Below are 16,398 nucleotides of genomic sequence, written 5' to 3'. Positions count from 1 at the left end.
CGAAGTGCAATGTCATTTTTTGCTGCCAACCGGACTTAACCTGATTATTAAACAACTATGGGATGAGGCCAGAGGGCCAACCACATTACAGAGAAGAAACAGCCCGTAACTCCAACATGTTGATGTGTAAGGACAGCTCCGTGGTATCCCATTTGCCCTGTACTGAAATACCCTCACAGTGGCCACCCCAACCCTCCAGGGAGGCATCTGTAATTAGGGTAAAATTAGGGTTCCAATATCCAAAAGGCATTCCCAGCAGGAGGTTGGGTTCTGAGAGCCACCACTCCAGTGATCTTAGGACCTTTCATGGAATGGATAACCTGTGCAACTGGGACTGTCAATAGTAGTCAAAGGATCTGAGGAACCAATTCTTAAGTCCCCTCATCTGTAACCTAGCAAAGGGGGTAACAGCTGTCGTGGAGGCCATAAGTCCTAATAGCCTCTGGATAGAGATGACTGGTTGATGTCTACACCGTAGGAAGTGTTCAACCATGCGCCTAATTGCTATCACTCTCTCCTGGGGGAAGAAAGCCCTCCCACTAGTGGAATCCAGGACCACACCCACAAACTGAGCTTTCAGGGAAGGTGTCAACTTAGATTTTTTCAGGGTGACCATAAGGCCCAACCTTTTGCATGTGGAGAGGACCCGCTCCAGGTGGGAAGACAGGGTATCTGGGCTGTAGGCTGTGATGAGCCAATCATCCAGATACAGAAAAATGCTACACCCCTTACTCCTGAAGTATGACATGACCACAGCCATGCATTTCATGAAGACTCGAGGGGCTGTGGCTAGGCCGAAGGGAAGGACCGTATATTGAAAGACCTCCTCTCCGTATCGGAACATAAGGTACTTCCTGTGGGAGGGATGTATAGAGACATGGAAGTACGTGTCTTTGAGGTCTAGTATTGCAAACCACATATTGGGGGTACTAAGTTCCATCACAAAACGTAGCGAGACCATGCGGAACTTTGAAATTCGTAAACATTTATTAAGGACTCTCAGGTCAATAATGGGTCTAGAGCCCCCATCCTTTTTCTCCACCATGAAAATCCTGGAGAAAAAACCAAAACAAGTTGGGGAAGCTCTTTCAACGGCACCCTTCAGCAAGAGCTCTTGTAACTCTGGGGCAAACTCTGGGAAGGGGTTATCCCTTGCAAAACTAGTGGGGAAACATCTGGGCTGAGCTTTAAGCTCTAGGCGGTAGCCCTCCAAAACGACTGTAAGAACCCAAGAGTCTGAACAAATGCATCGCCAAGCTTCGGCAAATCTGAGGTGAGGCAGTGTGAGCCAGCGATCTACCCTGCAGGTTGAGCTGTTTAAACCTGCAGAATTTGATCCAGTCTTGCACCAGGGCTGGAGAGATGCTGGGTTGTGTAGTAAGGGTCGAGTAAGGCTGTAGGTTTCCCTTTGGATCCAAAGTGGTCGGAGCCGAGGGTTGATGGGGTCCTTCCAACGGATCCAGTTCCACATTGGAGAAACAGCAGAGAGGGGAACCCGAGTGGAATGAGGGGGTCCTAGGAACCAATGGCGGATCCGTCTCTAGGAGGGTTGGATCAGTCTGTTAGAGCAGGCGTAGTCAGGGTATATCGTGGCCAACTCGACTCACTGGACTTGACCCTGTGTTTGGACTTGCTCTTATGCTTCTTAGAGACATGCATCGGATCTGATGTCGGGGACGGATCCGAGCATTTTGGATCCGAGCAGGATCCGGGCGTCGTGGAGATTGGAGCCGAGCGAACTGATTGCTGGTTCCAGGACACCGCAAGGTGTGCAGAGGGAGATGGGGCCATCAGTGCCTTCTTCCACAGCTCTGCGTTCAATTGGTCGGCACGGGCTTTGCGAGCCCGGGTTGAGAATTTTTGGCATATATTACATGCCGAAGCGTTATGTCCCTCGCCCAAGCAGATCAGGCACAAATCATGTTGGTCTGGGTGCGGGATCTTTGTCGAGCACTTGGAGCAGTTCTTGAAGGGCGGCTTGGGGGCCATACCGGCCCTCAGCACGCAGCAGAGGGGACCGAGGCACAAAATGTCACTCCTCCCGAAAGGTAGGTGATGGGAGATAGAAGGAGTTGGGGCTGGTCAGGAAGCCCTGAGCGGAAGCCCGAAAACGAAGACTCACGAAATCGAAAGTAACTCTGAAGAAGAAGAAAACGCGCTGAGGTCGAGAAAAGCTCCGTTCTCGGCGGCGGCAAAGAAGGAACTGAGGGAGGGGATGCCCCGCCCAGGAGCACACGGTGGTTTTGGCGGGAGGCCGTCCTGCCTGCCTAGGGGTGGGGCATCCCCAATTAGAGGCCTAATAAAAGTTTCCGGTGGCAGGCCTGCGTGCAGGCGCAATCCCATATGTGGGGCTGTACCGAAGACTGAAAATGAATCATTAGATCCAACCAAGTTCGTTAGAGTCACACTAAGTTTAAATTGTTTTAAGATTGATCTATCCTTGATGCATTAAGTGGACTGCAAAACAGATGTTCTGTTTCAAAGAGACATTCAGCTCAAATGAAAGTAAGAAATGCCTTCACCCAACTCACTGTCTTCTTTAAATGTGCATTAACCAAAATAAATTATCACTCAAGCATAACATCAAGGAGAAAACTCATTCTATTTTTATCCAACAACAAGCATTCATACGGCCTATCACAGAATCATAGGGTTGGAAAGGACCTTCAGGGTCATCTAGTCAAACCCCTTTCACAATGTAGGAAATTCACAACTCCCCCTTACCCCGTGACGCCTACTCCATGCCCAGAAGATGCCCCTCCAAAAACCCTCCAGGATCCCTGGCCAATCTGGCTTGGAGGAAAATTGCTTCCTGACCCCAAAGTGGTGATCGGCATTACACTGGGCATGTAAGAAAGGGCCACGAGAGACAAACACTGACATGACTTTTCCTGCCCTCCCTTCTCATGATCTGCCTAAGTTCACAGTGTGCAAAATCTCAGCAGCTACCCAAGAATGTGCAACTGTGACTTCTGCAGAATCTTTTGTAAGCAACACTCTTAGATAACCAATCTTTAGTGAACCAACAGACAAAGAACTTGTTAAGTTAAGTTAAGAAAAAAAGGAATTCTCTCCATTTAAATAGGGAATCAGGCTACTTCTGCACAGATTGGATGCAGATCCTTTAGAGTAAGTCCTTTAGTAAGTGGAAGTCTTCAGACACAAGCAGTGTATACTCAAGCATGCACTCATTTCACTCCCTATAGTAAAGCAAGAGTAGTTCTCAGAGAAGCATCTAAAAAGAACTACGTCTTCAAGGACAAGGACCCTCAATGTAAGCATAACATTAAGTAAACTACCAAGTATATAGATTTCATTTTAGCATATTTCCAGTGGAGACAGCAAATTCTACAGGATTTTTTTCTCCATATAAAGACTAGTAATATTGTAACCTTAGCTTATGAGTATATTGAAAGCCCGCTTATTCCAGAGACACAGACCATACCACCTTTAGGAATTGTGTGTCACCTGTGCAATCATACCACTTAGTTTTAATTTTTACATACTTTTATTGTTTTGGTTTGAAGTCTCAATCCATTCAGAGTATTGATCGCTTTTTCAGCATCCTTGGGGTCAATGTAGTTCACAAATCCATATCCCAAACTCTGGCCTGATGGGCAAAAACACAAAAGAGAAATATGAGTTGAATGAACAATTTCATTAAAGGGTCATTTTTGTTAACTAACTTATTCTCTAAATAGTGTCACAACAATAAAGTAGATTAATAATATTAGTTTTACCATACTGTTCTTAACTCTCTTCCATAACGAGCTACTGTAAATATGGTATGGTATTGCCAAATTAAGTCACAACTGAAAAAATTATGTGAAAACAGCTTTTAGGTTAATTATAAGTCCAGGTTTTATAGACTTGTGCATTTTTGTGTTATTACAATAATTACAAAAATGGAGTATTTCATAATTATCATAATTAATATGAAAATGAAACAAATTCCCCTTCTAAACAGCCTCTAATGAAAAAAAAAGTATTATTTGGCTTTATTCTGGATTCATTGGTTATTGAAGTCTCTGCCTATATTTGTACCACTTTTACAAGGCAGGCAGCATTTACCTAATAAGAGCACAGAGAGCATGGTGTTCCTTAGGGGGAAGGGGAAGAGAGGGCTTTGAGGTTTCTTGATTGACTGCAAACTGTAGCCACTAGGATTACACACACGTGTAAGGTATTCAAATCCTGAAGGAAATTTAGTAAGACTCTGCCTTCCTCTCTCCTCCCAATGCCTGCCCTGCTGTGCCAAATTTCCCCTTGTAGTCTGCACTCCCCTGCTTGTGTGTGCTCTTCAAACGTTATCCCTTCTAAGTAAACCCACCTCAAGGCCCTCCTCCTTCTGCCTGTCTGCAATACTTACCTTCCATGTGTCACCAAATGACACAGCCTTGTCAGTCAGCCTCGTCCTCATGCTACTTTTCTTAAAGCTCAATGGCTGCAGTGCTGTCTGGGCTACTGTTTAGAATCTTTCCTATCAATTCTTCCCTAGGCTTTAATGTTAAACATGGGCGTCTTACATTGCCTAAAAAATGGAGGGGGGCTAAGTTGGGTGTCCTTGGGAAATACTACACCCTCCTCAAGTTTTTTTTCTTCAATTTGGATGGAAAATCGAAAACGTACAGACCTGAAAATGGGGGGGGGGTGTCTCCACTGAAACTAATGAGAAATAATAATGAAATAGAATTATGAAAATGAAACAATAAAAATGAAACTGAAAGAAATAAAAAAAAACTATACAAAGCAACCCAATCCCCTTTGGAATTAACAAAAATGAAGAAATGAAACAAACTCTCATGCACAAGACTAAAGTTTTATTGCATTGTATCAAACCACTCAGTTCAACTACAAGTTGTGTGTCCCATCAATGAAGGCATTTTCCACAGACACACTTTTACACTGTTGTAATGTGCTTTACACCAATGGAACATGCTGCTTTCATTTGATTGGAGTAGTAAAATACAAAGCCATTGCCAGGGCCTTTGGGGGCTGTGATATTCAGGGGAATCAGGGAAAATCACTGTCAATGAAACATCTGCAGGATGCAATGCGTAGTGACCCTCAGCCTGAAAGAAGCTTTACTTTTCTTTCAACTTCACAAATAAAAAATAGCATCAAGGCATGAAATTATTAGATGCTAGGTTAAAAAAATGTAAAGCTCCAAACCACTTGTAAATGGGTAACCAAAGTTCTCTACTTGGATTACAATTCACATACACCCATGCACTTCTGACAACTTCTTTAGATAATATAGAACATGCTGAATTGGTGTATGAAAGCCAATACCATGTTTGGGGATCAATATTATCCATAATCCTGGGTGTGTAACACATTTTGCTTATATTTTCTGAAATAAGAGCTCCCAGCTTCCTGCAGATGTTTTCTGTAACAAGATAGTTTTGCAAGCTACAATACTAATGTCTATACTGGCCCCAAACTATGCTATTTCTGTTATCATAAATAAATATGTACCAATCAATAAAGTGAATATAACTAATTGCACTTCATCAAAAGCTAACACAGACTATCAATATTTATTTTTCATCCTATAAGTGAGCCGCACAAGATTCTACAAGCAATTACTGTGTAATAAATAGAGGCACAAAATGCATGGCTGTAATATCTCTATTTTAAATTGAATACATTTTGCTCCAAACCTCTGTCGAGGCAACTGAAATACTGACTGCCAATGTGGAAACAGATGGAATTGGGACAGGTACTGAGCACTAGAAAGACATTTCATTTCACTCACATTTGTCACAAACCAAGTACCAGTGTAGCATTATAGCAGATCCAGAAAAAGATGTAATCCACTTTCATGCCCGTCCAGCTGATTATTCTCTCCCTAGACTCCAACAAGTAATCAATCTTCAGAAGGATAGTTAGAAATTCAAACCTTGCCAGAAACTGTTTTAAACCAGATTATCAGATGTCCTCATACCGTGCACAAAGCACTAAGTTACACAGAATATCCTCAGTTGCATTCATGCCACAGATGTACAAACAAAGCCCAGGATTTGAACAGCTAAAATGACCTTCTAGAACTCCAGCAGACCTAGTTCCAAACCCAAATGACATAAAAGCTTTCCTGAAAAAAGGACAAGGATAAAGTAGACAGGTAATCTTCTATGATGAGATTCTTAAAGTATTTTAAGCCACAGGGAGAATCCAGATGAATTTAGTGCTGTAATATGAGATTTGAATTCTACATGATCTTCCAGAATATAATTCTGTCCAAGTCACAGACAATAATGACTACGAATGCTCCATGGGGGAAAAAAACATTTGAGTTGCTTAAAAGTCCCATAGTTATTAGCTTTACAAGTTCATTTATGATAACTAAATAGGGTGAAGGGCATGCTTTTTTGTGTAAGCATGCTTGCTCTGAGAACAACTGAAAGTTTCTTACTCTTTGCTTTCCCTGACATTACAGCCGTTTATCTCCCAAAGTACTATATTCCTTCAGCTCATCTCAAATTAAGGCAGTAATCACTGTGTGTTAAATACAAAAGCCTGTATGGGTCCCACAAAAAATGACAGCAGCAACATCTCTGCAAATTGATCAAAAAGAAAGCAATAACAATATGGCTGACAAAAAAAATCTTCAGTCACCAGACAATATTTCACATAGCAAGCTGGAACTTTAGAAACCACAGAGTTAGAATTCTAGGAATGCTCCAGGCTTCTTCTGCAAACAGAAAGGACTTTTGCTCCATTCACAGAGGTGGTGCAAGACTGAGTGGGCAATTCTGCCACACCTTCCCCCCCTCCAGTTGCAGCCCCTATGTGACATCATTTATGAGGGTCCTCCAATTCTCAGCAGCACCCTTTGGGGAGGAGGTGTTGAAAAATCACTTCTATAAACTTATTCCACTTGCTGAAGCTTGGATCCGTTCCTACAGCATACATATACCATGGATGTATCATAACACCTACTGGCTACAGCAGTCAACTGTTGAACAGAAGCGAAACATGATTTTCAACATTCAAAATGATTATTCTTTCAAAGAGTGCTGCCATAAAGAAAATGTACGAAAAAAGGAGCTAGTGAAGCAATTAACTTACATAGGAAAATTATGTTGCAATACTTAAAAGAGGAGATTCCAAGGGAAAAAAACACATATATGGATCTAACACCAACCACCAATCAACACCAATCATCAGAGTGTCTGCTGTCTCTCACTGTTATACAAACACACACATAAGATAGCTCCCCCTGGCCCAGAAGAGTGTGTGGGGGGCAGGATACATTTCTGCTAATTTTACTTCTGATTAATGCTAATTTTACCCCACTCCAAACCTCAGGAGCAGCTTTTCAGAAGCCTGCCACCAAATTTAAATGTGATGCTGACCAGGCACTTCATTTCACCTGGGTGTTGACCGTAGAAAGAAATTAAGCATGCAATGTTAGTGTGCCAGAGATCGGCAGCTCAGGCAAGCTTTATGCTGGTGTGCCAAACACACATAGTTGCTTTGTATATGCAGCAGCCCAATTTGAACAAGACACAGGATATGTCCTATGTTATACGTCCTACATATATGGGTAAGCCCTTTTGCCTCACCAGCACTATTTAGATCAGGCCTTAGAAGACTGGAGGAGATGACTAGAGAGGAGAGGTGATATGCTAGCCATCTTCAAGTCCCTGAAGGGCTGTCATAAAGAGGACGGTGCCCCAGAAGGCTGGACCAAAACCAACGTGTTGAAATTAAATCAAAAGAGTTTTAGCTAAACATTAGGAAGAACTTTCTGACGGTTAGAAAGGTTCCTCAGTGGAACAGGCTTCCTCAGGAGGTGGTGGGGTCTCCTTCTTTGGAGGTTTTTAAGCAGAGGCTAGAAAGCCATCTGTCAGCAATGCTGATTCTGTGAACTTAAGCAGATCATGAGGGGGAGGGAAGGATTGTGTCAGTGTGTTGGCTCTCGTGGCCCCTTCTCACACGCTCAGGGTATGCCATTCGCCACTTTGGGTTCAGGAAGCAATTTTTCTCCAGGCCAGACTGGCCAGAGAAACTGGAGGGTTGGGGTTTTTAACCATTTTCTGAGCATGGAGTAGGGGTCACTGTGGGAATGGGGGAGGGAGGTAGCTGTGAATTTCCTGCATAGTGCAAGGGGTTGGACTAGATGACACTGGTGGTCCCATCCAACTCCACGATTCTTATACTACAGTGGGGGGGGGAGAAGTGGCAGCAAAAATTCCCTGTCAGTGATACCAGCTCATTTCACAATAGCCTAGGAGCCAATCAATTAAGTTTCATTTTAATGACACAGGTTTGGTTTGCTGCATTTATGAAATTTAGAAAGCATAAACACTTTAGTTTTCTTGAAACAATAATTAAACCACCACCCTAAAAAAGAAAGTTTTAGAGATAGAGAAGCAAGCTACTGTACCCTAAAGTACCACACAAAGCATCTTACTTTGCTGCATTTGAAAGAAACAGAAGAAAAATTAGGAGTCAAAAACAGAAATCATCAACACTGTAATAAGAAAGAGGAATGTTTTATTTCCTGGTCTTAACCACAGTCTCTTTTGCATACAGTAAGCATTATTAAAAAACACAACAAAACCCCTAAATGTTTGTTTAGGCAGCAATGGGGTGAGATACATACCACAAGCAACTATCCCTTTTTCAAATTGCTTCCAATTCTCTGAAGGGGAACAAAACCCTACTGTGCCTTAAACTCAGAGGGTTAAGACAAAAGTATATCTGGATACTGAGTTGCAATGCGCTATCAAGACTTCAGTTTAACACACAATGTAATAGGACGTGAAAAATCAGTTAACAATATCATGCCATTTAAAGTAAGTAAGTAATAGTTTAACACGGTCCAAGACCAACAATAAAAACTTTTACATAATAAAAGAATGATAGCTATATACATCAATAAATACTTGTCAAACATAATCATACACACATAAGAGAACCATTAAAAACTAAGCTTAAATAAAACACAGTTACAGTTCATATATAAATATAAAAATACTCCTGTATCATGCCATTTAGGTAACAAAGACATCCATGAGAACACTATCAAGAACAGAATCAGTTTGTGATTCTGAACTTCCATTATCCTTTCCCATGAACTTCAGAGTTTAAAAATAAGCTTATTTACTTTTTCACATGGTAACTTGTTCAATTTGATGCAGGCATTTCTGTACAGATCATTTTCCACACAAAAAAGAATCCAAATGAGGTAAGAATATTTGAAGTGTGTACATGTCTACAATAAACATAAATTGTGATAGTTAAATGACCACTTAACATAAAATATTTGAGAGATTAGCAATATTTCAAAACTGACTTTCAAAGCATTTCACTTATCATCCCAAAGAGAGAATATTTCATATGAGGGGATTCCTTCTCTCCTCGCCCCAACAGATTTCCAAATTTCCCAATTAGAAAAAGCAATAATCCTCAGAGGAAAAAAGATACACCCAAAAAGCTTCCCTATATGAATTTTTCATTCCCAGCCCCAGCCCATTTTTCTGCAGCATACATTCCCCATAGACATATTCCTCTTTTTACAGGATGCAGTCCTGCTGAGAATGAAACCTTGATTACTTACTGTGAAGGTTCCTTCTGCTTTGAGGATGGATAGCATCTTGATTGATGGGGGATTTCCACCAGTTGCTTGGGGAGGCAGAATCTAAACTTGCTTCCTGTCTACTGGGCAGGAATCATCAACCTCTCAGTTTCATACTTTCTGAGCTAACAGACAGGAAGAAACCCAGAAATGAAAGACACAGAACAACAACTAGAACTGTTAGAACTTCTGAATAGGTAAGGAACATATCAGGAAATAAGAAGGAAAGGAGATGGAAGCATCACTTTCTCCTCTTCTTCAGTACAAGCCAGAACTGCTTGAGGTGTCTGCCTTATGGACGCTTGTTTCATCTTTCTTCTGCTGTTCTTCTTGGACGAAATCACAAATGATGTTAAAACTTGTGCTGCACAAGTAAAGTTATACACAATTCGCAGCCACTTTTTTCAAAAATGTCCTCTGCAATCCTATTGTTCAATGTAACTACAATAATAAACACAATAATAAACATAACATCAACAAGCTCCAAGTTGTGCGTCGATTATATTATATATGGTAGTGTATTCACATCCTACACAAAAAACTAAACATCAAAATATAACAATCCCACAGTCAAATTAGAGTCCAACTCTCACCACTAATCCTTCCTTAATAGTGCTATAATGTCCTCAATAAAGTCCTTATCGTTGAAAAGATCATAGTTGCAATATGGCAAAGAAGATTATAGGCAAAATGACCTGTATCGCCTACTGCAACTACGATCTTTTCAACAATAAGGACTTTACTGAGGACTTTATAGCACTATACGGATTAGTGGTGAGAGTTGGACTCTCTAATTTGACTGGGATTGTTATATTTTGATGTTTAGTTTTTTGTATAGGATGTGAATAAACTACCATATATAATATAATAGGCACACAACTTGGAGCTTGCTGATGTTATGTTTATTATTGTAGTTACACTGAACAAGTGTTCTTCTTGGGCGGGCAAGATGCCGTCCATCCTCAGTGCAGAAGGAACCTTCAGGGTAAGTAATCAAGGTTCCGTTCTCACTCTGAGGAGGAAGGAATCTTGATTGACAGAGCCTCCAAGAGTTGTAGTCCCCTGATGGTGGTAACTAATTATCTTCCATGACGTTCTGGAGCACCCTTCTTCCAAATGCTGCATCAGCCAAAGAATACGTATTGATGCAGTAGTATCGTACAAATGTGAAGACAGACGACCAGGTGGCCACTTTACAAATTTCTTCTACTGTTGCCTGACGGTTGAAGGCCGCTGTAGATGCTGAACTGCATACTGAGTGTGCTTTCACACTGCCTGGAACAGGTACGTTATTGTGCCTGTATGCCAGATAAATGCACTGCTTAATGGTTTGACTTATGGCCACTCTGGATATGCCTTTTCCTACGTTAGGAGCTGAGATGGATATAAACATGAAATCTGTTTCCTGCTGTCCTTGACACGACCAATATAAAATAAATTTGCAAAGCTCCACAGATAAAGGGTATGCCATTCTTTTTCTTAGCATGAGATGGTGAAGGGCAGAAAGAGGGCCTATGGAAGGTAGAACTTACTTTCGGAATGAAAGTAAGGTTAGGCCTCAACAGCATCTTATCTTTGTGAAACTCACATAGGCCCTTCCGGCTCGATAAGGCCTCCAGCTCCAGCACTCTACGCACCGAGGTGACCGCTGTGAGAAACAAGGTCTTCATTCTCAGGAACTTGATGGGTATCTCTCTTAGAGTCTCAAAGGGATGTTTAGTTAGAGCTGAGAGGACCACCTGGAGTCGCCATATGGGGCATCTGTGTATCACCAGTGGATTGGACTGTGAAACTCCTCTGAGAAAGGCCTTGATGTGAGGATGTTTGGATATTGAAAATCCATCTACTAAGAGTAGTCACCTTGAGAGACGTGGTTAACTCTGTCCTGTAAGAATACAAGGAGTTGGGCAATGCTGAAGTTCAGCGGATCTGTTCCCTTGCGCCTGCACTAATGCACAAATGCCTTGCATGACATGTTGTAAATTCATTTTCCGGATGGTCTTCTAGTAGTGCTCAGAATGGCATATACCACCTTGGCAGAATACCCTAAGGCTTGGTCTCCAGGCCCTGATCATCCTCATTACTCTCCTCTGTAACTGCTCTATTCTGTCCACATCCTATTTGAAGTGAACACAATACTCTAGGTGTGGCCTGACCAATGCAGTGTACAGCAGAACTATGACATCTTGTGATCTGGATGTTATGCCTCTGTTGATACATCCCAAGATTACATGAGCTTTTTTTTTTGCTGCATCAGTAAATATTAGAAAACAATTTTTTTACAGTAAGAGTTGTTCAACAGTGGAATCAGCTACCTAAGGAGGTGGTGAGCTCCCCCTCACTAACAGTCTTTAAGCAGAGACTGGACAAACATTTGTCAGGGAAGCTCTAGGCTGATCCTGAATTAAGCAGGGGGCTGGACTAGATGGCCTGTATGGCCTCTTTCAACTCCATGATTCTAAGATTCCTCAGAGGAGAACTCTCCTTCCTTGTCCTCCTCCTGAGAATCATGAGGTGAAACTGATCTGCGATAAGTGGGGCAGGGCTCAGATGGAAGTGCCTTCTGAGGTGCCCTGGTTGGCTATCGACCCTGGGTTCCCCATAGTGAGCAGCCCCCGTGATACAAGCCCTCTTGAGGTGAAGGGGCCCTGGCGGGAGACAATGACATTGCAGTCATGGATCCCCAAGAGGTCCGAGAGGGGGATACGGCCTTTCCAGGGACTGCAGCATTTTCCTGAGTGTTTTCCTAACAAAGGCCATGATCGCAGTGGGGTACGTTAATTGCCCAGCTGCTTCACTCTTTCCAATGGGGGGATGGTCTACATTACCCCTCTGAGTCTCCATGTTGTCTCTCTGGGCCTCCAAGGAGCAGGCCTCTCCCATAGTGGCAGCAACGATTGGAGCAGGAGGTGCAGGGGTCGCTGTGTTGCGCAGCATTTTTCACACTCTTTTTAACCACCACATAGTTCTTCTTTTGGGGAGTGCTCGGTCCTCCCGCAGTCTCCTCCTCTTGCGTGCCCATGCCTGTGGCCACTACACAGGTCCTCAGCTCTGCCTTGCATGCCAACAAGGAGCCCCAGTAGAAGGTCCTCTTCGGAAATGAAGCCATCTGCTTCAATCCCTTCCCGGGCTGCCATTCTGAGCAATGCCAAAGGAAAATCGAAAAGGAGGAAAATAAGCGGCAGGGATTCAGAGAGCAAGGCAACAAGACAGAGGTGGCTGGGATTAAAGAGAGAAGTAGCAGAAATAGATGGAAAGATAAGATCAGAAAGTTTCCTATTCCTAAAGGTATTGGCTAGCTGCAGAGAGCTTGCTCTATGTCTGCACTCCCCAGCAAGGTAGGAAGGAAACTGGAAGATGGATGATTCCCACCCAGTAGACAGGAAGCAAGCTTAGATTCTGCCTCCCCAAGCAACTGGTGGAAATCACCTGTCAATCAAGATACCTTCCTCCTCAGAAAACAGCCAATTTTATGTACGAAAACTTTAACTGTGTAACTCTTTTCTCCCAAGTTGTATTTGGCAATTAGAATTCCCAGCAAAGGTGTTCAGTAAGCAATAGCCTTTCCATATATTTTAAAAGTACAGTTTTTATTTTGAGAGATTTCATTTGAGTGCCATTTTAAGACAGAGTTTAAACTACATAACCCATTTTTAAACATTCCCAATTAAAGCAATGAAGTGCTCCAACATTTCTTTCACATCTATATAGCCTGCTTTGGCCACCTGTCCAGTAAGGCATCCTTGACTTGGGAAAGACGTTAACTTCCCTTATCTGGGAACACAGAAATATTTATTTGGAATTCTGCTTCTTTACAAGGAGGTTTAGCATTTTTAGAAAGTGCACATTTCTAATTAAATAAGCATTATTCTCACACACATCTTTCTAGTTTAGCACTATGTATTTGTACCACTTTTGCATGAAAAGAAGAAGGAGAAGAAGAAGGGTTGGTTTTTATATGCTGACTTTCTCTACCTTTTTAAGGAGAATCAACTGGCTATCAATCTCCTTCCCTTCCTCTTCCCTCAACAGACACCTTGTGAGGTAGGTGGGGCTGAGAGGGTTCAAAAAGAACTGTGACTAGCCCATGGTTACCCAGCTTGCTTCATGTGTAGGAGTGGGAACACCAACACAGTTCACCAGATTAGAGTCCGCAGCTCATGTGCAGGAGTGGGGAATCAAACCCTGTTCTCCAGATTAGAGTCCACCTCTCATAACCACTACACCAAGCTGGCGTAGACTGCTGACATTCATGTTCTTCCTGTTTTGTTATATAGTTTGGCCATTACAAAGCATCATAACAGAGACCCAAGAGAAAGGGGGGAATCCCATACCATCCTCACCTCTTTCTTGCCCCCATCATAGCTTTCTCTTCACTCCACATCCCCATCACACTGCTTTGTTGTTCAGCCAGCTTTGCTTTTTTAAAAAAAAAAATGCCATGTGTATGGGGTTAAGGAGCAACCCTTTAATGTCTGCTATGATCTCACAGTCATCTATCTGTAGCCTACCTAACAGCTTTTTATATAGCGTTGGTGAACAGGAAACATGACCTACTTCACATCTTCTCAAGTACTGGGACAATCACAGGGAAATTCAACTTCTTTAAACAATTTGCCAAAAAACACCCACCCACTAGAACTATTTTTAGCTTGCTTGCATTCAATGATTTCTTAAGGTTTCTTCATTCCTTTCCTCTGCAAGAATATTTTAGCTAACTAGAGCATCCAGCTGGACACTGGAAGATATGATCGGAGATCAAGTACCCAGTTTAGCAACAGCTAAATAACAGCTGTAGAATACCTTCAATCAGATCAAGCCCACAAGCACAAAGAAATGGGGTTTCATATGCCTTCAACCTGCTACTTCCCCAACGGTATGGCAGTTAAATACCAAAGATATGAGCAGAGCACACAACATTCAACAAGCTTGCTCCTCCCTCCACCCCCAAGAACTTCCAGTTATTACTTTTTTAGATGGAAACATGTACAGAGATTTATTAGAGATATGAAGCAGGAAAACAGCAATTGAAGATCAAGGAAGAAAAATCAGAGGTGTCAAACTGGCCAAGGCACATGGAATGCTTTAGTATAGTCCTGTAGTTTGGGAAGGAGATGTTGATTTATAACCTTTCTTTTTTCCTAGACCCAATCTGGTTCTCTTTCCCAGTTTAAAAGCATATGCATGGATGAGTCACATGAAAAATACTTGTACACACCAACACATACACAACACTCCACACTTCCATGCCATAATTTTTACACAGGCTTGCTAACTATAAAACTATTTGCATACAGACCACTATTCCATGTTCTCTCCAAAATGGTAGCTAAAATGAACATTGTGTACCTGCTGAAAGAAATTCGGACACCTACCAAAGTAGAACACATGAGTCAATATAGTAATTAACCAGTGTACAGATGCAGAATAATCAAGTAAACATTAGCACATTGAATTTCACGCCTTCCCAATATGACAGATTTGGGGTATATCCTTTAACCTCGAATCTTGGTGTATATTTGTATAAGGACACATTTATTTCTTGACAAAAGAGCCCCAAGTAAAGCACTGAACTTCACAAGATGAAAACAAAAAGCAACCTTTGATAACTATTTGCTGGGGATGGGGTTTTTTTTTAGGCAAAAGCATTCAGGATATGATTGTAGTTAAAGCTTCAATTTCAGAATTTGAAAACATCAAATAAGTCGTTCACCCAGTACTGAAGTCAAAATTCCAAACACATTTAATTTCAAAAAGCAAGGCATACCTCAAGCATCCTTATGAGAAGCACTGGGACCTAGAAAGGTCACGTCTGCTAAAGCACCTAAAAGCATATGCAGAGAGGATGTTTGAAACTCACCCTCTTCCTCAATATTCCCTTTATGAGAAGAGGTGCAATCACACATGGAATTCCACCTAGAATGACACTTGGAACGAAATGCTCCAATGCTGCAATTCCCCCACACCCCACACACACAGCTTTAATCCAATTCTGCATATATCGCTTGCTGCTGGAGAGCAAAACCAAACCTTAACGCATAATAAAAGCCAAAGTAACCATGCTCCATTTTAAACAGAAGATTGGAACAAGGTATAAGACAAGCATTATGGTACCTGGTTTAATGATACTCCCAGAACAGGAAAACAGCAGGAAGGGATAGTGACAGAGCAAGCAAGATGCCTTTCCGGGACTAATTTTTCTAATGCTGGAAGCAAGCTTTTCAAGTTATAAAGAACATCTTCAGGCACAAAGCTTTAAATAGCAAGAGGACTATTTCCTATAACCATTATTTTCATGTTTGAAACTGGAAAGAACCCTTTTGACAGAACTGAGTACAATGTTAGAAATGGGAATTCATACTGCAGAAAAGTTTTACACAGTCCAAGCCCTAACAATTTAACATGGTTTAAAATTAACCATTTCAGGAACAGAATACAAGATGATTGAAAAAATTACAGTGCAGGGCTATGTAATTGTAAAGTCTAGTGAATATACTAGGCAGCAGCTCAGTTCCAAGACTCACCTACACTTCAGAATTAAATCCACAGTAAGGCTGTTGATTCGGTTCGTCCCGAACCGAAAAAAAGCCGAATTTCCCCCGATTCGGCTGTTTTTCGGTTCGGGACAACTGAACTCAAAAAAGGCGGGAAACGGGGGAGCCGAATTCGCCAACTTCCAGGGTTCGGCGAATAAATTCGGCAGATTCGGCCCCCATCCGCGCCTTCTCGGGGCTTCCATGAAGGGGCGGGGGGGCTTTAAACAGGTCTGCGCCTCCCACCCCCCTTAAACAGATCTGTGCCTCCCAGCTGGG

At 42.1% G+C, this 16,398-nt stretch overlaps 1 protein-coding gene across 7 annotated transcripts in view; it reads right to left on the bottom strand.

Moving 5' to 3' along the window:
* The window catches only part of ELAVL2 (ELAV like RNA binding protein 2), a 199,766-nt gene that overhangs the window by 38,768 nt on the left and 144,600 nt on the right, over positions 1–16,398 (bottom strand). For all 7 annotated transcript variants that reach the window (XM_056847803.1, XM_056847801.1, XM_056847805.1 and 4 more), the window contains one exon: positions 3,507–3,610. In XM_056847803.1, coding sequence (XP_056703781.1) covers positions 3,507–3,610 — 104 coding nt within the window. The remainder of the gene's footprint in view (positions 1–3,506; positions 3,611–16,398) is intronic.

The sequence above is a fragment of the Euleptes europaea genome, chromosome 4 (assembly GCF_029931775.1).
Source record: "Euleptes europaea isolate rEulEur1 chromosome 4, rEulEur1.hap1, whole genome shotgun sequence".
NCBI classification, from domain to species: domain Eukaryota; kingdom Metazoa; phylum Chordata; class Lepidosauria; order Squamata; family Sphaerodactylidae; genus Euleptes; species Euleptes europaea.
The sequence above is the reverse complement of the archived record's forward strand: the minus strand, read 5'-3'. Positions and strand labels throughout refer to the sequence as shown.